General features: G+C 39.5%; 1 protein-coding gene across 1 annotated transcript in view; it reads left to right on the plus strand.

Moving 5' to 3' along the window:
• The window catches only part of EDNRA (endothelin receptor type A), a 39,663-nt gene extending 30,640 nt beyond the window's left edge, over positions 1-9,023 (plus strand). The window contains exons 5-8 of the mRNA XM_048847485.2: positions 1,649-1,801; positions 3,528-3,661; positions 4,118-4,226; positions 7,310-9,023. Coding sequence (XP_048703442.1) covers positions 1,649-1,801; positions 3,528-3,661; positions 4,118-4,226; positions 7,310-7,450 — 537 coding nt within the window. The 3' untranslated portion in view covers positions 7,451-9,023. The remainder of the gene's footprint in view (positions 1-1,648; positions 1,802-3,527; positions 3,662-4,117; positions 4,227-7,309) is intronic.
• Positions 9,024-24,830: the final 15,807 nt, after the last annotated feature.

The following is a 24,830-nucleotide window of genomic DNA, read 5'->3' on the forward strand; positions in this document are numbered from 1 at the left end:
AAAGCGTTCCCTTAGTAACATATATTTTCTCTCATGTAACCCATGGCTGTACTAATGGAGTGGATAAAAAATCAACCTCATTAAATTGATGTCAATTAATTTGCAATATAGCTTTGATTTTGTTCCTTTTCAGAAACTGAGCATTGTTCAGAAGTATACGTAAACAAGATCTCAGACCTCTGACTTCTTTCTACAGTAGTTTAGGAGACACATAATCCTCCATTATTAACATCATGATATTTTGGTGTGGGAACTGTGATGTTACAAGTAAGATCACATCCATTAGGAATAAAGAAGCTACGGGAAAGAGTTTGAGAAAGAAGGGGGTGGTCCCCTTTTACACACATCTGGCTCAGCGACTAATAACCTAGAGACAGGAAGTATTTAAAATGTCATATTTCAATGGAGAGTTTTGGTGATTAAAACAGCTCTTCTTTAAAAAGGGAAAATAGAATACAGCATGTCCTCAAGTGTGCAAATATAGCTGCCAACAGAGGAATAAAATATGTAAATGTTTTGTCAAACGTAATATGCCTCCTAAATCACTACCAGCAGTTTACGTAGCAAAATACTGGGAAGTTATTGTTGGGCCTGATTTCCTGTCATGAAAGTCACATAGCACGCATATCAGGTAAATAAAAGGTAAAACTAACCAGGCAGCTGAAGCCATTGGAAGCAGCCAGTCTTAAGCTTCACATTTTCCAGACAAACACACATTAAGTGGCCTCTATCTGCCCACTACATAAGCACACCAACTAGTAATCTATCCACTGATAGCTGAGGATGATTACACTTACAAGACATTTTTAACCTGCCCATTTTGGAATCCAAAACAGTTTACAGGAGCCTTAAAAGGTAAATTACTTTTGCTGAGAAAGGCTCTTATCAAGACCTGTTATCCTAGAGGTTTCATATGCAGTTTAGTGTTTGTGTTATTATTGGGACTTAGGAGTCAACCTGCAGCTTGTTTCAATGTGGCAAGTCAGTTGTGTGGTAAGCGTTGAGCACTGATTTACATGAATTAGCATAAATACCCAGCAAGCACTTCCTCAAGCAGCAATTTCCAACCCAAGACAGATAGTACCAAAGTTATAGACAGGTTATCACCAGGGTAAATTGAATGTTTATGCTGCCACCAAATGCCTGTTTTATCTCTATAAAGTATTCAAGGCTAAAGGTCATCTCCCTGATTCCTCTATATTAAATATAGAAATAGCATGGTAATCAAGGGCGTAATATGCTAGGTGTAAAGCTTGGTGAAAGAATACCTTGTAACTACTCAGTTTAGCATAAGGGATGTGTTTAGTCACACCATTATGGAGATTAAAATACAGGTTTATGACTAATTCAAACCCTTTAAAACTTCGGGCTAATTAACAAGTGATGATAAATCAGGAGTAGGAATTAGATATATTTATCTAGTTCCCTGAGAAATGTCTTGATGATGCCTCAGAAAAAATCTTCTGCAAACAGTCAGAATCCTACTCCACCACAAACACATCTTAGAAGGAACAAGAATGCACAAAGTTCACTCCAGTTAATAGGCTCAGAAGAACGACTATCAACCACCACATGTTCAGTTATATTTCTGTTGTCTGTTGCATTGCATTTGGAAAAAAATCATTCTCTTTTTTTTCCTCATCTTCAGTTTTACAAAAACGCAAAGGATTGGTGGCTGTTTGGATTTTATTTCTGCGTGCCACTAGCATGTACGGCTGTCTTTTACACACTAATGACTTGTGAAATGTTAAACAGAAGGAACAGCAATTTGAGAATTGCCCTCAGTGAACATCTTAAGCAGGTAAATATTAGGGAATCCAATGTTGGGAAAACACTGCTGCTGTGTCTGCAGTTAGTTTATAAACATTTCAAAACAGGTTTTAATAAAATAAATTCCAGAAATAGAAAGTGAGGCTACCGGTGACTTCTGACCATGAGGTATTCAACCAAACCCAGAACACAAGAGTAATTTATAGACTAGGTAGATATTGGAGATTGCATGTTATTTCCTTTCCTAAGAAAGTGTGAGAGTCTTGCTCACCCTCTCTTTAACCTTAAATCTCTACTGGCTAAATTACTTGGAATGCTGCTACAAAGATTTGGCAAAAATATGTTTTCTGAATTTTTGCCCATAAACATAAAGCTCTGCTGGTCCTTTCCTGGTCCTCAGCTGAATACTTTACATTTCTTGCAAAGAGCTAGAGCTAGGGATCATGCATCCTGGTTATAAACCCTTTGGCCTTGTCTACACTAGACTTTTTGGGGAAATCACCCTTTGTTGTACTGGTGGTAGAAACAGTAAGAGTGCTAGTGTAGACAGGGTTCGGGGTGCCATCAGCATTTTTACCACTCTCTCATCTCTCCTTACTCTGAACAGTTTTAGATAGTGATAAAAACACCCATGTCTTGTTTACACTAATGTTCCCATCATTGCAACCATGAGTGGCAAAAAGAAGTCTAGTGTAAACACTGATTACGGTGCAAAGTCACTCACAGTAATATCAGACTGTACTTTGCTTGGTTTGCAGCTCTTTTCTAGATTACCTTCTGGACTGCTGTTTTAAAACCTTCAGGCAAGTCCCTGCAATTATGGTCTGAGAGGAGGCTGCAATTGCTACCTCACCCCCTCAAATCCTGACCCTCTGTCTACAGCTGTGAATGACCCTCGAAAGGCTGTACCTGTGCAGTCTCACTGCACAAGGGGGAGTGCTAGCCCTTATACCCTGTTCATAATACAAAGTCAGCTCTATGAGAGTGCTCTCCACAGCTGTGCTTGAAAGGGGATAGAGCCAGAATCAGGCGGCCCAAAGGAAAGACTGTATCTGCCACCATGCAGATTTCAGACTCCTTCCACCACTTCCCCCTTGCTGTGATCTCCAAAGCTCAGCCAAGATGGATTTGTGCCTCAGTTTATAAAAATGTGTCCTTTCAATTGTCACTTTTGCTCTCTCACTTTCTCCCCTTCCTCACATTAATGCTTAATTGTGCTCATGGCAGCAGCAGCCCCATTCTTAGCACAGAAATCAAAGTTATATCAGATTTCATATTTTGATAACTGCTATTACAAGAAAGAAGCAATAATAATATTAAGTCACATTTGGAGATTAACTGGAGTTACGTGGCTGAAAATTGTAACGACAGAGGCTTAACCTGCATGTTATACTCCAGTGGCAGCTGCAGAGGCAACAGCTATATTCTCAAACCCCCCCCCCCCACACACACAGACACAATTCCTTTCACTAACCCACACCTGTTGGACAGGACGTGTGCATTGACAAGGTGAAACCATTTGTAAAGGCCTGAGCCTGTAGTCTTTGCTCATGAAAAACTCCCACTCAGTGTAATAGTTGTCCCTGAATAAACATGAGTTTTGCATGAGCAAAGACTGCAGGATTGGGCACAAGAAATCTTAAGTGCATGCTTTTATCTAGACTGCCTATTTTTGTGCTGCTATCACTTCCCTGCCCTTACATGTGCAATGTGACTGACATGTATCAGTAATCTTTTTCTTTGCTTTCTTCCTTCAGCGTCGAGAAGTTGCAAAGACAGTTTTCTGTCTGGTAGTGATTTTTGCCCTTTGCTGGTTTCCTCTCCATTTGAGCCGAATTTTGAAGAAAATGGTATACAATGAATTGGACCCTAACAGATGTGAACTGTTCAGGTATTGTATCTTCTTACCTCAACCATTTAGAATGAAAAAATATAGGGTGATATGTTACTTAGAGTTTAATGTGATTGCTCATGCAGCTGTGAGAACTGGTAACTTAAGCAGTCAGAGCCAGACACTAGAAGGTTATAACTGCTGACTCTTCCATTTTCTGATTCTTCCATTATATCCTTCAGTTTTAGGGGATTCCATTCCAATGAGGTTTCATGATAGAGCAGAATTTGGATCACTGCCATTATTTGTTCACCTTCCTCTCATTTTTCCAAACTGGAATGTCTGACTAGCTATTTCAGACAGGCCTTTGCTGACACATTGCCTATGCTAGAAGAAGATCAATATAGACAGTAGAGAATTGGCCTGTGCATTAGAGAAAAGTATTCATGTGCTATGCTTATGCCCTTACAATGTGTAAAGAGTTGTAATTATTTTACTTTCTTTTTTGTTGCCTAGTTTCTTGTTGCCACTGGATTACATCAGCATTAACCTGGCAACCATGAATTCTTGTATAAACCCCATAGCTCTCTATTTTGTGAGCAAGAAGTTTAAAAACTGTTTCCAGGTAAGACTTCTGGCATGAGACATTTTTATGTAGATGTCCCGCAGACATGCTCCATTAATGTACTTAATGATAAATAAAGGTATTTATAAAGTTTAAGGAAGAGCATGTAAAGGTATGAAGTTATCTAATTTATTAGCTAGAAGGTCACATAGTACACATACTAGACTGAGAGCTGGAACTATCCATGCAGTGTTGACACTAAACCGGTAAAACAGAATTTTGACAAACTCCACCAAGGCAAACATTCAGTGATCTATGCATGTACATCTTAGGTACTGTCTACCCACTTAATGTGCATACATGGAGTGGAATTCATTTGATCACATTTCTCCCAATATTAGCATCTATTTAGAATGATGAATATGTCTGGCCGAAATCCCAATCTGCCTGTAATCAGGAAACCACACTTTGGCTCAAATTTTCAAATTTGGAAGCCCAAAGTTAGGAAACTAAACCCAAACTTTGGAAGTTATAAAAGTGGAATGGCTTTCAGAGTTGCTAGACAGCTGTATAGTCCATTTTTCACAAGAATTCAAAATGGACACCTGAAAACTTTGGGCTAAAGTAACCTGCTTTACTTATCACACTGTGCCTCCAGATTGCTGTTGTCGGTGTTTCCTAAAGTACCCATTCACAACAAAAGTAGTAAAGTGAGAGAGAAGATGAGAGTGAAGAGCACAGTAGAAAGAAGTAGAATGGTGGGGTGGGGACTGTGAAACCAGCTGATCCTTCAAAATACGTATTATTTCCTTAGCTGTTAGGATTTAGCTTCCCCTGCTAATTCTTCCCTGTTTGTGAGGAGCAGGTCAAGAAGAGCTCTGCCCCTAGTTGGTTCCTCCAGCACTTGCACCAGGAAATTGTCCCCTACACTTTCCAAAAATTTCCTGGATTGTCTGTGCACTGCGGTATTGCTCTCCCAGCAGATATCGGGGTGACTGAAGTCCCCCATGAGAACCAGGGCCTGTGATCTTGTAACTTCTGTTAGTTGCATGAAGGAAGCCTCGTCCACCTCACCCCCCTGGCTGGTGGTCTATAGCAGACTCCCACCACGACATCACCCTTGTTCCTCAAACTTCTAAACCTAATCCAGAGACTCTCAGGTTTTTCTGCAGTTTCATACTGGAGCTCTGAGCAGTCATACTAGTCTCTTACATACAATGCAACTCCCCCTACCTTTTCTGTCCTGCCTGTCCTTCCTGAACAGTTTATATCCATCCATGACAGTACTCCAGTCACGTGAGTTATCCCACCAAGTCTCTGTTATTCCAATCACATCATAATTCCTTGATTGTGCCAGGACTTCCAGTTCTCCCTGCTTGTTTCCCAGGCTTCTTGCATTTGTGTATAGGCACTTAAGATAACTTGCTGATCGTCCTGCTTTCTCAGTATGAGGCAGGAGTCCTCCCCTCTTGTGCTCCCCTGCTTGTGCTTCCTCCTGGTATCCCACTTTCCCACTTACCTCAGGGCTTTGGTCTCCTTCCCCCGGTGAACTTAGTTTAAAGCCCTCCTCACTAGGTTAGCCAGCCTGCTTGTGAAGATGCTCTTCCCTCTCTTCGTTAGGTGGAGCCCGTCTCTGCCTACCAATCCTTCTTCTTGGAACACCATTCCATGGTCAAAGAATCCAAAGCCTTCTCTCCAACACCACCTGCATAGCCATTCGTTGAATTCCACAATTCGACAGTCTCTACCCGGGCCTGGTATTCTATGAGTCTATGATTATAAGTAAAGGAAAGAAAGCAAACCTGCCAATGTGTGACCCAAGCCAATGAATCATGTGACAAATGGTTACAATGTGGAACACATGTGTTTTGTTCAGCATTACATGCACTAATTTAGAGGGGGTTTTTAGGATACTTCCACACTGTATGAATGAAATAAAACCAAGTTTGCAAGCGGTTACAAATTGCGGGGGGTTGCAAGAGTGATCCCTGCCCAGGGTGCTTGGGGACTGGTGGGTTTGTGGAAAGGATCTTTGCCTGGACCTCTCATTGGATACCTGGAGAAATGGCACTGGAAATAGAGTTGGACCTACCCAGGCTGCCTCCAATATAATTAATTCAGTCCCTCTGCCTGCCCCAATACAATTAGTTCAGGCCAGCCCCCACCCCTGTCAGACAATTAATTTATGCCTCTCATCCCCTCACTACAACCCATCCCCATATCTCCCATACCAAAAACAATAAATTCAATCCACTCTCCCATGTTACAATTAAATTATTCCCCTACCTGAGTATCAATACAATTATTTTACATCCCAACCCACAAATACGCAATACAGTTAACTTGAGTCTAGCTCTGCCTATCTGCAAAGCTCTTTTGCTGCTATGTCCCGGAGAGGTCACTAGTCCTGCTATTGCTGCTGGAATCCCAGTCCTCATTCCCCTTCCCTCTCCAGAGCAGTCAGAAATCCCAGCTGCCTAAGATCAGACTTCGTATTTCATGAGAGGGGGAGAAAGCCTGAGGGAGCAGGTTGTGCTGTTGCACTTTTCAAAAGAGGTAATGGAGACTCCCAGCCGGTGCAGAATCCAGCAGCTTAGGCTTGAGTCATCATCCTCACCATTCCCCTGGCTAAAAAAAAAAAAGTATGTTCCTGCTCTTACTCTCTCTGCTTCTTAGAAAGGATAGGAGGAAAGAAGAAGGAGGGAAAGAAAGGCAGAGGATGAGGATCTAAAGGTTTCCTCTTGTTTTCCTCATCCCCACCAGTCTGCTACTACTAGTCCTTGTCTTGGAACACTGCCGTAGTTTGCAGGACTGGAAGGGATGATTTGCTGTAGTGTGGAATGTATCACCCAATGCATTACACTTCAGAAGTGTGGTGGGATCTCAACTTGCACACCTTACTCAGGCAAAATTCCCATTCAGTGAAGTGAAAATTTTGTCTAAATAAGGAGTGTAAGATCAGGCCTTAATTTTGTGGCATAGAGATGGGCAATTACAGAATCACCTGCATTTTTAAGGCCAAACTCTGCCTATGTGCAGCTCCCACTTCTTCACTTGGAATCTTATGCACACATCTGAAGACAGAATATAGTTCTATAGAGAGTTGCTAGATTTATGTTATTTCGAACCCTTTTTCTTTCCAGTCATGTCTCTGCTGTTGCTGCTACCAGTCCAAAAGTCTAGTGACGTCAGTGCCAATGAATGGAACAAGCATTCAGTGGAAAAACCATGAACTAAATAACCACAATACAGATCGAAGCAGCCATAAGGACAGCATAAACTGAGACTGAAGGACACTGAGACCACTTCAATCCAGGAGGAAAAAAATGTCACATGAAAGCTGTTTAAACAGGAAATCCACTGAGTGTTCCACAAAATATAATCCATTCAGAAGTTCTTTGCCCTTCTACCTAATTTCAGAGGTGATTTAATGGATTTACTATAAATTTAAAGATCTGCAAATTGGGATCCTCTTGACAATGTTGCTGTCTCTGAAAATTACATCACCTTCTTATGAAAATGAAAGTCTCACACAGCACTGTGCAGGATGTTTGCAGTCTTTGACCCAAGCAGGAAGAGTTCCGTATGTACCTGGACCTAGCCATCTTTTTACTTGATGGCCGATTAGAATTAGTCACCATGGGATTTTCAGAAGATGTTGAATATGGAATCTGTGAGGATATAGTTTATCTCTGTCTTTTTGCCACTTTTTAAAGGAAACATTTAACTGAGTGGTGAATATATTCTGTATAAAAGTATGTTTAGCATGAATTTTAAAAGCTTTTATCTGGAAATGTGTCAGTCCACACCTGTATTTTATTTACTTAATTTTACAGAATGAGACAATCCATTAGCTGGGAAATTAGCATTTCACTATTCAAAGATAGGAATAGACCATCTAAAAATAGCACCAACATTAGGCACTTACAGCACAGACTGATACCAAAAGCAGGGTATTATAATGTGCTATTTATTCTAACCCTCTTTACAAAATAAACATATATTTTTCTATATCAGCAAAAGAGCAATCATTTGTAAAAGAGAATCTTGAAGCACATGTATAATTAGCCAGTCATGTTTATCTCTTAGGCTTGTTATTCTGCAGAGACTGTATCTGTTTTGGATTGAAATTGAAGTGGAATGCAGCAATATCAATGGAACACAGTAAAGTGTTACAAAAAGTGTCCAAAACTCTTCCTAGAAGATGGTCACTAAATTACAGATATGCAGAATACTGCTTACAAATTGTGGACCTGAAGTTTAAGTCCATGTGGGCAAAACTCCTGTTGGAGTCCATAGGAGTTGTGCATGCATATGTTCTGAAGCGTGTGTGTGTGTGTGTGTGTGAGAGAGAGAGAGAGAGAGAGAGATGCTTACAAAGTTCAAACATTTAAAATGAGTTTGATGTTTTTATTGGGGTTATTAACCATATAAATGCAACTGACAATATAATGTATAGATGCTATTGCTCGCATACATGTAAACATGTGACATAACTTTTTCTTTGTTATTGTCAACTTTTTGGTTACATGGCATGAAAATCATTGTCTGGCTGTTACATTTGCTGATTAGGTCGCATTTTACTAAATAGTGGAATGAAATATAGCACTATCATATACAATATGCCTGCTGCAGAAATCTGCCATAAGATTTATAGCATCTGTTTTTCCAGGTTGAAAGGTAATAGCCACAGCTACACAATGTAGTTCTTAACATCCAGTTGTGTTTCAAGTGGAAGACATGAGCCTGCACATTATTCACAAAGTCAAAATATTAAGTGACTACAGTGACTTCCACTGCACAATTTCTCAAATGTTTACATGCACAGTGTATATTAAAAAACTGCTCCGTAAATTACTTTATGTATTTTTGTGTGCTTTTGTCTTTATGGCATATTTGCATGTCTATATACACACACATATGAATGTGTGCTAATATATTAAAAACTTAAATATAATCTGACAATGCTCTGTAATGGTGCTCAAGAGCATGCTATTGAATGAGACCTGGATGAATTTATTTCAAAACAGTCTATCATCCAAACTGTATCAATAATCAGAGGGAACAAGTAATGATAATTCTCTGAGAGTTTTGGCATAGTGGAGTTTCTCTATACTCTGACATCACCAATGCCACAGTGACTGAATGAATTTTGATGTGACAAAGTTCAACATGAATTGATGTCTCTAGTAAACTCTGTTCTCTTGACCTATACTCCCTTATTTACGATGTCTATCCTGCAGTGAGAGATCTGATTGCCCCTTGTGTAGACACATCCATGCTAGCTCCAGTTTAGCTAGTGTGGCCAATTGCAGTGAAGGTATGGCAGAGTGGGCTCTACAAGCTTGTCCATCTCCCACTGTTTTCATTTTTACTGTAACTTTGTAACTGTATTATTTGTTTCTTATAGCATTGTGGGATACAGTTTGCATGAAGACATGATACAAAATCAAACTCTATAGAATTATATACAAGCAAAGATTTCTGCTTGAATATTCTGCAATTTCCTCAAGGCATGACAAACATTTTCATTAGAAGACACACTCAGGCCGCATACTAACATTGCCCTGATTCCTTCAAGGGAAGCTGCCATTCAAAACTTGGATCAGCAATTATCCCTAATTTACACTCCTCAGCCTGCCAAAGACTCAACAAGGGCAATTATCTTCAAAATGTGAGTGCGTGAAGCAGCATAAAAGATTTATAAAAACAGAAACCACCATAACTACCACCCCAAACTATATAGAAAAAAAATCATGGAATGTTTATAATGCTGATATAAAATAAACACAGTACTGTGTGGGCAAAGGGAAAGAAAAACGGATCTAAAATGTAGGTTACCTGCACTTTCTCTACAGGAAGATGAAACAAAATGACCTCCGAGACTCCACCTACAGTCAGCAAGACTCTATGCAGACGTGATTGCTGCCAAAATCAATTGCTTCTTGATTTACACTTCTGCAGTCTCATAGGTTACAGTAGCTACTGTTACTCTCGGGTTGTTGTTCTGTCTAAAAATACTGTTTCTAAATTCCAAATTCCTCTGGGCCTTTACAAACATTAAGCTGTAGCTCTGTATTTTTCCAGTTCTGTCCATCTTTTACTTGCAACCAGTGAAGTAAGGTAAAGATCATGATGCTCAGGTTTTGTTTACCTGTAAGATTTGGTCATAGCCAGACACCACAAAACTCAAGTAGTCCCAGTGTGACTTGATCAGATTTTCAGCATAGGATACCGTGAACCTTCTCACAAGCTGTCCATATAGTAGTAGCCACTTTCCACTTTTAGACACTAAAGATTAATACCTCCAGCTTTCCTTCCCTCTTTCAAAAAGGCTTCTCCTTGCTGCTTACAAAGCACACTGTCTAAGAGCCCCCTGCACATACAAACACACAGCTCTATGCCAGTAGTGACACGAAATCACTGAGCTGGAAAAGCACTGTACATAAGGGCATGTAAAAGGACACACCAAGCGTTTCACTCTGCTTCTAGAATTCTTATCCTCTGTGCTGCCTCACCACATCTTTTAAAACTGAAGTCAGAAGTGTCAACAGGAGGATAGAGTTGGCCTGGGAACAAATTGCTCCAGTTTGAAAAGGCTGCATACTGTAGTACTGTTGGAAATGCCGATTTAGAAGTAAAGCAAACTGCATACACAGTGTCAGAACAGTGCCACTTTAGATTCATGGAAGTAACCTGAAAAGTTTGTTTCTGCACTTTATTTATTTCATTGTGTACTGCAAGCCATTGCATGGTATTTGATTATGTTGTACTGCCTGTGCATCAACAGAATGTATATCACATCCCTCCTGCAATTGTTACCAAGAGCTGCAAATCCAATTCTCCTTGTCCCTTATATTCAAATGAAAGTATTGCATTACATGTATTCCTGCTAATACACAATTCAGCAAAACAGGTAGGAGTCTCTCTCTCTCTCTCTCTCTGTCTCAAATATTTTCTGCTCTTTAGTAATCTAAAAATATTGTATAAATAAAATCAGCCTTTGGTAATTCAATACATCTTAACATAAAATCAGGAAGGAAAGTTGAAACCATGAAAGGGAAAAGCAGAGGGTGAGTTACTATAAGACTTCAGGCCAAATGTGTGCTTCACTGGAGTCCAGCTAACACCCAAAAATAAATTAACATTTATAAGATTAAAATGCATCTTTTAAAAATCCAAATGTTGGACTCCTGGAAGTGAACAGTTATGGAATCAGCCTGATCCTCAATGACACATAATCCTTCAGCACTTACCACCTAACTTATATGTCTCATCCAACCTTAATATTGTTTCCTAAAATGTGGAAAAATATACACAAAGGTCAAAATAAATTTCTAGGAGATTATAAAATGTATTTGCTATTCAAGGGATCAATTTCTAGTATATTAAAATACTAATATCTACAGTTAGAAGAAAGCTACCTATGTTAGCTGCTACATATTGTAGTTAAAAATATACATTTGAAAGGTCTCTACTGGAGCTGTGTGAGTAACTGATTTTTCAGTTTGGTGGCCAAACTAGGAAAAAAATTGTTTTGGGTAAAACAAACGTTTTGTTTAGCTCCAAATGATACATTTCATTTTGTTCTCAGGTTTTTCACTTTTTCAAAAATAAAACTGCACTAAAATTCAAGTTATTTCCAATCAACAAATAGAAACATTTGATTTTTGTTTCAACATTTTCAAACTTTTCATTTTTCTGGAATTTTTGTTGTTTTTTTCCCCTGCATTTTTTGGCATAAAGTGGGGGTGGGGAGTTGCACAAAAAATGTTGCCCAGCTCTAGTCTGCATATGCTTATATAAACCTATAACACTACACAATCAACACACTTCATAACTCCAAAGCAGCTCAATTATCCAAGTCTATTAATAAAGCATTATTCTACGCAGTGAACACATAACATTCAGGAACGCTCACACTCTATTCCTTTTGAAATTTTATACAATCATATTTATTAATTGCTTAATAAAGATTTCAAAAGGAACAAGAGTCACTGGTTATGGCTCACATGCACAAGACTCTCCTGCCTTCTCATTACTCATTTCCATGCCACTGACACCTCATATCTCATTTCCCAGATCCACCACCCCACCTTCTTATTTCAGGGCCTCTCTGACACTTTTCTCACCACTCTATTCCCAAGCCCACCACACCCAGTGATTTCAGGTCACATAGGCTAGCCACCTACCCCAGGTCACCCCAAGGTGCTGAAGGAATTAGCTGAAGAAATCTTGGTGCCACTGACAATAATATTTGCAAACTAATGGATGACAGAAGAGGTCCCAGAAGACTGGAGAAGGGCTAACGTAGTGCCCATCTTTAAAAAGGGGGGAAAAGAGGAGCTATAGATCAATCAGTCTGACCTCGGTACCTGGGAAGCTACTAGAGCAATACATAAAACATTTAGTTTGTGACCTGGAGGATGAAGGGTGATCATTGGCATCCAGCATGGATTTACTAGAACAAATCATGCCAAACCAGCTTGATTCCCTTCTTTCACAGGGTAACTGGCTTGGTGGATAGGGGGAATGTGGTGGACATAATATAGCTGGACTTTATTTAGCAAGGCTGTTGACACAATCCCACATGAAATTCTGATAAGTTAGCTGGAGAAATGCAGGCTCAATGGAATTACCATTAAGTGGATACATAATTGGTTAAACAACCACAAACAAAGAGTGGAATGAATGAAATGATGTCAGATTGGAGGGAGGTCTCAAGTGGGGTTCCACAGGGATCTGTTCTGGGTCCGGTGTCATGTAACATCTTTATTAACGACCTGGATGTAGGAACAGAGAGCAAACTGATCAAATTTGCAGCAAACACAAAGTTGACAGTGTGAGGCTGCCAAGACTTTGGAGGATAGAGCTAAAATTCCGAGGGATCTTGATACATTGGAGAACTGGACTAGAGATAATAAAATGAAATTCAACAAAGACAAATGTAAGGTTCTACACTTAGGGAAGAAAAAACAAATGCACAAATGCAGGATGGGGGATAACTGGCTTGGAGCAGCACTGCTGAGAAGGATCTGGGAGTTGTGGTGGATGACAACTTCATCATGAGTCAACAATGCAATTCTACTGCAAAAAGAGCAAATGCAATTTTAGGCTGCATTAGCAGAGGCATAGCATGCAAGTCTCAGGAAGTGATAGTACCACTCTACTCAGCACTGATTAGGCCTCAGCTGGAGTACTGTGATCAGTTTTGGTCAACAATGTATAGTGAGGATGTAGCTAAACTGGAAAGGATCCAGAGGTGAGTGACAAAGATGATCAAAGGGATGGAACGCAAGCCATATGAGAAAAGGCTGAAGGAGCTGGGTATGTTTAGTTTGGAAAAGAGGAGATTAAGGGGGGGACATGATAGAGATCTTCAAATACTTGAAAGGCTGTCATAAAAAGATGGAGAAAAGTTGTTCTCTCTTGCCACAGAGAGGAACACAAGAGGCAATGGGTTCAAACTACAGCATAGCAGATTTAGATTAAATCTCAGGAAAAACTGGAAGCTTCTTCACTGAAAGTTTTCAAAAGAAGGCTGGATAGCCATCTGATGGCTTAGACACAGCAAATCCTGTATCTTGGCAAGGGATTAAACTATATGACCCTTCTAATCCTATGGTTCTATGATTCTATGATTTTAGGGCCTATTAGCCCCACCCTAGGCAGAGGTCTCTGTACAATCTCCAGATAGCAGCAGTTGAACAAGTTGAGACTCCTCTCCTAAACTGCAAAGCAAGGAGGCAACAGCTACAGCTATAGTCATGGGACAAGAGAAGGGACCGCCCATGTGAACAATGTCAACAGCAGCTACAGCAAGCAGGGTCACTGACAAACCTCTTACCTAGATCATAGAATTCATCCTCCAATGCTGCTGTTTCAGAAACATACAAACAAACCTAGTCCAACTCATTTCTTGCCCTTCCATTTATCCCCTGAATCTCATACTCAAACATAGTAATATCACATACTTTTTCTGAGCATTCAGTTAATGTACCAGTGTTATGTCCAGGGCTTCTTAAATTAGTCTTAGGAAACCAAAGAGAAAAGGGAAAGAAGGAATTACACCTTTGAATTGTGTTCTGTTAGAATAAAGTACAGATAAAGTCAGTTACCCAAGATATGAATAGAAAGAAACTCAACACTATTAAGCTCTACCAAAGCAGCTTTTAAACTGGGATTCTTTGATACTTTTACTAAGGTTTCCCTAGGAGTTCAGAATCAAGGCCTGCAGTTTGGTTATCTACAGTAAGTTATCAACATTCTGTCAAACTTCAGTCAGTCAAATGAACATTTCACTTGTGAATTTCACTAAATAATTAAAACTACCAAACCTTTGGTCTAATGACTGAAAATTAGGATCAGGCATTTTGGTCAAATGACTGAAGTTACTCACTGAATAAAACCGCCATAAGACTAAACAGTAAAATCCAGTGCATACTGTCAGGAGAATGGCATCCAGTAACTGCAAGTGCCATGTGATTTAGTATCACTACATGACAGAATGACCAATATGTTCCTGTCCATTCTGGCACCCAATAAGTCCATGCAGTAATTAATGTATGATAGGGTTACTTTTTCATTTTTGCTAACTGTGTGCTGCCCATACAAGTGGCCTAGAGGAGTAGCTTCCTTTCAGCTCCACACTACACCATATTGTTGCAATAGCTGTTACATATCACTAGTAGCCCAGAGACAATCCTCATTAATAGTCCAGGCAAGTTGGGAAACTCTGGCCATCATTGTCATTTATGGCTACAGAGTCCATAATTTTCCACATCCTGGAACTGTGCAGAAGTCATAGGAAAGATACTGTACTTTTAAAACCTTTATTTCAGAATAAAGTTAATTACGAAACAGATTTCTGTAGTCACTACCCCATAGCCCCACGTGGATTAAAATTAAATTTACAAAAACCAGGGCAATATTCATGTCCTTGAAGTGGATTAGTGGGCAAAGTCGGCAAATAAGCAGCTTTACAACTGCATGTGCAAGTTCAGTGGCAAGTACAGTTAGAGGAATGCACAACTTTGCCACAGTGGGCTACCTATGACCTCTTTAAGCATAAAATCATTGTACAGTGAAGAGAAAATACCAGGATCCAATAATGAAGGTATAACTCACAATCTTCATTTTAAAATTAAAAGTTCTGATACCCTACTATGTAAACAACTCAAATTTGGTTAACCCAACCCCCCCTTTTTTTTAAACCAGTTCAGCAATTGGGAACTGACCCTATAGAACACTGGTGGAAATATCCCATCTCATTCCAATTTGCTAGACATAGAGGGAACCAAGGTTTAAGCTCTTGTAAATATTAAAAGAGACCTCCTCCTGTACAGTGCCTCTGAACAAAGTTCATGTCATTTCTTGTTTTGTTTGGTTTTAAATAGTTACAAAAATATCAATAAAGCATCCATCTTTATGGTCTGTGGTATACTGCAATGTAGAAGCACCGATAAATCACATGACCAGAAAAGTCACATATTCTTAGGATCAGTTTTTAAACAGAAAAGTAATATATGACTCTGGGGACAGATGAATACTACTGTTTGTCACTGGCAGGGGAAATTTACTGATTTCTTCCAGGAAAAGTAACTACTGTCCCTGCCAACATCACTTTTCCCAATTCAGCCAGGATTAAAAAATGAGATTAGACTTTTATATGGACAATGAGAACATCCACAGTTAAATTAGCTATGATAAAAAAATAAGGGATATAAATCCTCATGCTTCAGGACATAAGCCAACTATTAACTTCCTGTGATTAGGAAGAAATTTCCTCTATGGACAAGCACATAAGTGTCCAGTACAGGATTCTTCTACTTTCCTCTGAAGCATCTAGTATTGGCCATTGTCAGAGACAAGATATTGAACAGTGTGGACCACTAATCTGATGGTAGTTCCTGTATTCTGATCCATTTGTGACTTGTCATTAGAGCTGGTCAAATATTATTTTCAAATGCATTATTCAACTAACATTGTCTTTCTTGTACCTGATAAATTATCTGATTAATAACTTTAACAGTATTCAACCAGTCCCCATATCTAACTCACCTTTACCGCAGTGGAAACACAATGGTTCCAATGCCAAGGAGCCCTTCCCCTCAGAGGAAAATGCTGGATTTGTCCCTTTTTGTGAACATTTGCACAAATGAGATTTTCTTTGCACAGTTGTTTAGGGAATGGTTATTCTTCATGCAAATACCTTTTATTCGCATAAAAAACAAGCTCTTTGTGTCTGAACTAAGGTATTACCTGTTCTGATTGTTTAAAAAGTGTCAGTTATTCAGTCAGAGCGCAGGAACAATGCCATGTGACTTAAATGACCAGTCACATACCACAAATAGTAATTAGTTTATGTGAACAGTTCATAGACAGCCAAAAGTCTAAACTTTGTTCATATAAGCTTTTGCTAAGCAAGAAAAAATAGTGAATACATGCATAAAAATCAGTCTGTTTTAACAATTCACAAGACAAAAAAAAATGACTACTATCCTAAGGTAACTTATTCACAATTAATAGTTTGATCACTGCTAGCTAATTTATAAAAGATTATTATCCACAACGTATTTAGTACAAAACCCAGCTGAACAATGATCAGACCCATTTCCAAGACTTCCAAACTCTTTGGGCCATAAATGGCCTAAAATAGTATATCAACTGTATCCTTGTTTTGTGTTGCATAACTAATTTATTTTTTCCAGATAGGGAACATATTACATTTTTAAATCTTTTCTATTTGGAAATGATCAGCCAAAAAAAACCATAAAAAAGTCAGCGGGGTTCAGCCAATCAGGCTGCATTTGTTCAAGATATTTTCATTTTCTTACACAAAGAGCTGCATGCAACCACACTGAATGACATAATTAGCCACATGAGAGATGGAGGGGGAAGCATGCTGCACCCCTTAAAGGAGGGTCATAGATTTCTCTCCAAAGCCTGCATTATCATGAAGCCCCAGGAGGCACTGTAGCATTTTATATTCCTCAGGTAAAGGGTATGGGCCTGATCCTGGAACCCTTACTCACATGAGTAGCCCTTACTTATGCAAATCATCCCATAAACATCACTAGGACTAGTCGTGAGAAGAAGGATTGCAAGATCAGGCTTCAGTATTTGCTGTTGCAGGGGATATAACCTGCTCTATTCCTGAAGCACTTGATACACAAACGAAAAAAAAGCATCTCAGTGGGGTTTTATCCTGTTTTACCATTTCAATTCTGTTGACATAGACCTGACCTCTGGGTTTGGCATCCTTTCAGTTTCCCTATTAAATGTATACAGCACTTTCTGAAAGTTTCATCTCCTGTGGCCGATTATATATTTAGCTGTTCCAAAGATGTGTTATGTAGGCTTTGGGAAAATACAGTTTACACTAACTAAACATTGCATGAGAACTGAAATGTACAGTCATTCCCACTCTGCAGCTTTTACCATGTGTAAGTGATCTCATAAACCTTGCTTTGTATGCAAGGAAAATTGTCAAGTGGGGAAAGAATTATGCCACACAGAAAATGGCGCTTCCTATGAATTAACCAAACTGACACGCTTCTTACCATATGCCACAGAGTTCTGCTAATACTTTTAAATAATCCTTGGAGTAAAATGGACCTCAGATAAGAACAGAATGTAAAGCAATGTTTCAGTTGCTGGATAATTAACTGCCTTTTTCTCCATTCATTCTCCCAGTTGAATACAAATAGTTATTTTTTAATGGATTATCTGTTTATCTCTGATTTGAAAATATAATTTTAGATCTGCCCTGTGCATTGCTTTGCAACTATGCTGCCATTACAATGTTTCCTACTATTGGCTAATATCGGCTAGATTGGTGAGGAGTAATTTATTTACTGTGGGTTCCAGGAGAAAATGGAAAGGCTTATCCTAACTAAATAAACAAACAATGCTGCTCAGGACCAATACTGAACTCACCAGGGACTTTACAAAATGTATTCTAAGTGCTGCTGTGGTTAAAAAATTGCAATACAAATAACAATAAAATCTCTTTCTTTTTGTCTGAATAGTCTATATGCAGCAGAATAGGTGACAAGCTCTGCATTAAATTCAAACTCCTCAGCCTCAAGGCTTTCCCCCAGATTACAACTTGTCTCTCACATCTCCCATTACCTTCTCATTCTACCTGGGATTCATACCAAACCTGTCAGTGTGATATCTAAGCTCCTGCAGGGGCCTCAAACTCCACTAATTCCATGTCCTTTCACACAACTCTTCATTTTCTGTCCCACAGGCATTTCCATGCTGTCCCTCATGGCTGAAATGGCTCCCCAATCCTATACGTCCGAACAGTCTCCTCCTTCAAATCCCTCCTCAAAACTTTTTCCATTTTCTGTCCAACAATAATGCCTGCCATTGAAATTCTAGAGTTGCATTAAATTCCGCCCCACTTTCCTCTTTTCTCCTCCAGCCCACCCCTGAAACACCCCTCTGCTAGGGCCAGCACAGAGCTCTTATCTTAATTCTACATCAACCAGGGAGGGCCCTTACTCTTGGGTGGCTGTTTCCATCCCCTTTAAGGCTCTTTTATGCTATCAAAATGGCATAAGGAGTCTTAGCGAATTTGGGCTTCATGTCTTTCTTTCCTCTGTAAAGCAACATATCAGAGAATCATAGAAATGTAAGACTGGAATGGGCCTCGAGAGGTTCTCCAGCCCAGCCCCCTATATATCCCTCTTAGGCCATCCCTAACAGATGTTTGTCTAACATGTTCTTAAAAACCTCCAATGAAGCGGATCCCACAACCTTCCTTGGAAGCCTATTCCAGAATTTAACTACCCTTATAGTGGTTGTGTTGTGCATATTCTCAGATTAGGGAGGGAATTTCAGGTTCTAGTGCTGCTCATCTGGCACCTTTCACAAGCACTACATTAATTTAAAAAAGAGGGGTGGAAATATGAAGGATTGAATAAAAACACTGAAATAAGTAAATGAAAGTGGGATTATTTTAGCATCATAGAAGAGATTAGACCTAGAGAAACATGGGCAGAAAATAAAAGGGATTAATTTGGGAAAATGTACACTAATACATTTAGGGGGAAATTAAGTTGCTGTATAATGGAACCTAGGACGTATGTGAAATAGACCTACTGTTGACAGTGAACAGCAAATAACTTATGAGTTTGTAATGGGAGATGGCAGCAAAAAAGACAAATGCAATTTTGAGCTGCATATGCAGAGACATCATGTCTTGGGGCAGGAATTTAAAATATGATTGCAGTGTGACAGTATGTAAAATAATGCATTCAGATCCCTATACCACAGTACCAGACAAACTGGAGGATACAAAGAGAAGAGCAACATATTTTTTAAGGCGGCTGAAGGGATTGATTTATTAAAAAGATTAAAAGCACTGAATATGTTATAACTTAGATAAGTAATGACTAATGGAGGCAACAGTCTCCCAAATACAAGTCCACAAATATTTGAAAGGTGTAAATACCAAAAAGGGATAGGAATTATTTAGGATAATAAAGAGGATATAAGTAGGAACAATGGAATTAAATTAAGAAAAGGAAATGTTTGGCTTATTATGAAGAAAACTTTGTGACAGTATGTATTAGGCTGTTGCACTTATATGCACACATTTTCTTTAAAACTGGAGGATGAAGCCAAGCAGGAGAGGGGCTGGTGAATTTCTAGACAGAAGTTCTACAGTGAATCAGAGAGATACAGCATAGATTTAGAGATAAGATGGTTTTTCCTTGCTTTAATAAAGATTTTTGGTCACAGTGAGAAGAAAGAAACTCTTTCTGTGATTCTTCAGCATTGTTGAACGAAAGCAGTGGAATAGTCTCCCAAGGGAAGTAATGGAAGTCCCATTAGTTTGGCCATTTAGGGCCCCAGCTTTTTTTTTATTAAAGGTTTTTCCACAAGGCCAGTGTGGAAAAATGTGTGTTCAGTTTTATACCCAATTTATATATGCAGTTATCACAACTGTCAGAGCCAGTCCCAGGTGTTTTGTCACTGAGGGCAGAAAATGTTTTTGGCACCATCCCTCCGTTCATCCAAAAGATACAAGCAAAAATTTTTTAAAAGAGATAGGATATTTGGTGCCCGCAAATGTTGGTGGCCAGGGCAGCAGCCCTGATCACCCACCTCTAAGGCCAGTCCTGATGGTTGTGTGCGCAGCTTGAGAATTAAGTGTCCAATTAGGCAGTTGAGTTGATCCCTTGATTTGCACATTCAGACATGATAACAGAGAAACTAAGTGTACACCATTTCACAAAGGGGTAGACAAGCTAATCTCCTAATAGGTCTTTTCAATTTATACCTTTTGTGATTCATGAAAAAATTAGGTGAAAGAATAAAACAAGACAATACAGATAAAATGAGTTCTTTAAAAACTGATCATCTGTACATAAAGTTAAACATGCCTCCATGCCAGGACAAATGAGTCATTGGATTAAGTATTGCCATAGTTATATTTTAGTATGGCGCAATCTAATTTGTCCACTCCAGTTTTTTGAGTACAACTAAGTTTTACATTTGAGAACTGACAGTATGCTCATTTGAGATTAATCTTTCCCATCAATCAAGTTATGACTTGTGCCATCACCACTAACCAGCAAAAGATCCAGGGATCTGAACAAGGATTATCTGTAAATTAGACATTAAACCACCTCTTGGATTTATATGGGGAGTAGATTCCATTACAAAAGATACCTCTGTGTTAAATGTGTGCCTTGCCTATTTAATGATATTATTTAACAGGAGGTGATTTGGGGATGTGAGGGGGATCTCAATGTATTCTGTTAACTAACTATGCTGAATGCAGACAGTAAATAGAATATGTGGGAAATTGCTGAGAAGTAAAATCATTATTTTCTGTCTTTTTTTCCTCTCCAAAATAGACATAGAATTCTATGCTCCATTGGCCAAGTAATGTAAACAAATCAATATGTGCAAATAGGTATTTTTTCTAATTCCATTTTTAAAAGCATTCAAAATGCTCTGTGAAGATACTCTTCAAAAGAGAGTGCCACTACACCACTCTAATGTGAAGTGTATATGATGAATCACAGTGAAAATTTAAAGGACGGGGAGTACTTGTGGCACCTTAGAGACTAACAAATTTATTTGAGCATAAGCTTTTGTGGGCTAAAACCCACTTCATCGGATGCATGCAGAGTAAAATACAGTAGGAAGATATAGATATACACAGAGAACATGAAAAAATGGGTGTTGCCATACCCACTATAAAAGGAGTGATCAGTTAAGGTGAGCTATTATCAGCAGGAGAAAAAAAAAAACCTTTTGTAGTGATAATCAGGATGGCCCATTTCCAACAGTTAACAGGAAGTTGTGAGTAACAGTAGGGGAAAAAAATAAGCATGGGGAAATAGTTTTACTTTGTGTAATGACCCATCCACTCCCAGTCTTTATTTAAGCCTAATTTAATGGTGTCCAGTTTTCAAATTAATTCCAATTCAGCAGTTTCTCACTGGAATCTGTTTTTGAAGTTGTAGTATTTTTTGTTGTAGCATTGTGACTTTTAGGTCTGTAATCGAATGACCAGGGAGACTGAAGTGTTCTCCGACTGGTTTTTGAATGTTATAATTCTTGACGGCTGATTTGTGTCCATTTATTCTTTTACGTAGAGACTGTCCGGTTTGGTCAATGTACATGGCAGAGGGCCATTGCTGGCACATGATAGCATATATCACATTGGTAGATGTGCAGGTGATGGAGCCTCTGATAGTGTGGCTGATGTGATTAGGCCCTATGATGGTGTCCCCTGAATAGATATGTGGACACAGTTGGCAACAGGCTTTGTTGCAAGGATAGGTTCCTGGGTTAGTGTTTTTGTTGTGTGGTTGCTGGTGAGTATTTGCTTCAGGTTGGGGGGCTGTCTTTAAGAGAGGACTGGCCTGTCTCCCAAGATCTGTAAGAGTGAGGGATCATCCTTCAGGATAGGTTGTAGATCCTTGATGATGCTCTGGAGAGGTTTTAGTTGGGGTCTGAAGGTGACGGCTAGTGGCATTCTGTTACTTTCTTTGTTGGGCCTGTCCTTTAGTAGTTGACTTCTGGGTACTCTTCTGGCTCTGTCAATCTGTTTCTTCACTTCAGCAGGTGGGTACTGTAGTTGTAAGAACACTTGATAGAGATCTTGTAGGTGTTTGTCTGAGGGGTTGGAGCAAATGCGGTTGTATCTTAGAGCTTGGCGGTAGACAATGGATCGTGTGGTGTGGTCTGGATGGAAGCTAGAGGCATGTAGGTAAGTATAGTGGTCAGTAGGTTTCCAGTATAGGGTGGTGTTTATGTGACCATCGCTTATTAGCACTCTAGTGTCCAGGAAGTGGATCTCTTGTGTGGACTGGTCCAGGCTGAGGTTGATGGTGGGATGGAAATTGTTGAAATCGTGGTGGAATTCCTCAAGGGCTTCTTTTCCATGGGTCCAGATGATGAAGATGTCATCAATGTAGCACAAGTAGAGTAGGGGCATTAGGGGACGAGAGCTGAGGAAGTGTTGTTCTAAGTCAGCCATAAAAATGTTGGCGTACTGTGGGGCCACGCGGGTACCCATAGCAGTGCCACTGACTTGAAGGTGTACATTGTCCCCAAATGTGAAATAGTTATGGGTAAGGACAAAGTCACAAAGTTCAGCCACCAGGTTTGCCATGACATTATCGGGGATACTGTTCCTGACGGCTTATAGTACATCTGTGTGGAATGTTGGTGTAGAGGGCTTCTACATCCATAGTGGCCAGGATGGTGTTATCTGGAAGATCACCAATGGATTGTAGTTTCCTCAGGAAGTCAGTGGTGTCTTGAAGATAGCTCGGAGTGCTGGTAGCGTAGTGCCTGAAGAGGAAGCCTACATAGCCGGACAATCCTGCTGTCAGGGTGCCAATGCCTGAGATGATGGGGCGTCCAGGATTTCCAGGTTTATGGATCTTGGGTAGCAGATAGAATGGATTGACTTTATCCTCATCTAGATTAAGTTTACACAATAGATATGGAATATCCAGGACTCCCCCTGCTAACAGAACTGTTGCAGTGATGCTGGTAACTGTAATCTGTTGAATAATATGAAAGTATTATTATACTGTACCTTCAAGAGTTAAATTATATTTACTCCTAACTAACCATTTTCTCTCTTCCTCATCCCGTCAAGAAAAAAAATCAGTGTTTTTTAAAAAAATATTTGTATATTATGCAGTTCAGGCCTGCTCCTGCTCTACTGAAGTAGATGGAACTTGGTCCGTTGACTTCAATTCAATAGGAGCAAATAGGAGTATCAAACCTTTACTTCTGTAGGTTACTTAATGGATCATCTGCAAGGTAAGAACAGCAAGCGTTTCAGCCTAACACTCTCACCCACCCATATCTGGTTTATTTAAAGCTGATGTAACAGCTGTACACTTATGTTCATCTGCATTCAACATCTTTAGCTGTCAGCCTGGTATTGCAGAAGGCACTGTTGCTTAGAGGGTTACTGGGCGATGCCAAAACCAACAGAATTAAGAAATAAGACAAAAATATAATAAAAGCCTTTCCCGTTAGATGTCCTGAGCAAGAAGTTGCTGGATCAGCATATTTTAATGAGAGCGTGACATTTCCTCTGAAAAACCAGATCTTTGCAAGAGAATATATGTAACCCACTCTTCAGACTTCACTACCCAGCCTTTTCACTCCATGCATCTGAAGAAGTGGTTTTTTACCCACAAAAGCTTATGCCCAAATAAATGTTAGTCTTTAAGGTGCCACTGGACTCCTTGTTGTTTTTGTGGATACAGACTAACACGGCTACCCCTGATACTTGATACCCAGCCTTTAACTCCACTGAATTCTAGATGATACATTCATTCTTCCTTTCCTATATGATTGACAGGGATTTTTTAGTCTCTTTATTAGCCCACCAATCAGTTATGTGACTCAGCTCTTAAACTGAATATAGCTAGTCTTGTGGTTACAGCCCTGGGCTAAGGTTCAGGAGAACTGGATTCAATTGAAAAAAGAAAAGGAGTACTTGTGGCACCTTAGAGACTAACCAATAAATTGGTTAGTCTCTAAGGTGCCACAAGTACTCCTTTTCTTTTTGCGAATACAGACTAACACGGCTGCTACTCTGAAACCTGGATTCAATTGCTGGCTCTGCCACAGAATTCTATGTGACATTTGGTAACACATTTAGGTCCTGATTCTGTGCTGCACCACTTAAAGGTTACTACAGCAGCTCAAGGATTCTGGCCCTAAGTTAGAGCAGTCCATGGGAGTCTTTGAAGAGACACTTATGGATCGCTCCACTGTCCCAGATTAGCTGGAATGTAAAGCAGTCCTGGCATACCCCAGGCGGGAAGAATTCCCCAAGAACTGATTAAACTGACTTTGCAGCATCTTTGCAGCAGCGAATCCACTGTAAAGGGGCACAGAATTGGCCTTAATTTTTCTCTGCTTCTCTTCCCCATCAGTAAAATGGTGATAAATTAATGTTTGTGAGATGCTCTGATACTACAGCGATGGAGAGCCATATAAGTAGCTAGACATACAGTTTTATGCAATTTTTAGTTACATGTTCACAGGATATTTCAAGTTCACTCCTAGGGATGCTGGGTATTTTGAACCAGCTCCTATGATTTGCACTGTCTATCTTTCAGCTCTTTCACTTATTATTCCTCAGGAATTACATGCTGCCTCCAA

The sequence above is a fragment of the Caretta caretta genome, chromosome 4 (assembly GCF_965140235.1).
Source record: "Caretta caretta isolate rCarCar2 chromosome 4, rCarCar1.hap1, whole genome shotgun sequence".
Lineage (NCBI taxonomy): Eukaryota > Metazoa > Chordata > Testudines > Cheloniidae > Caretta > Caretta caretta.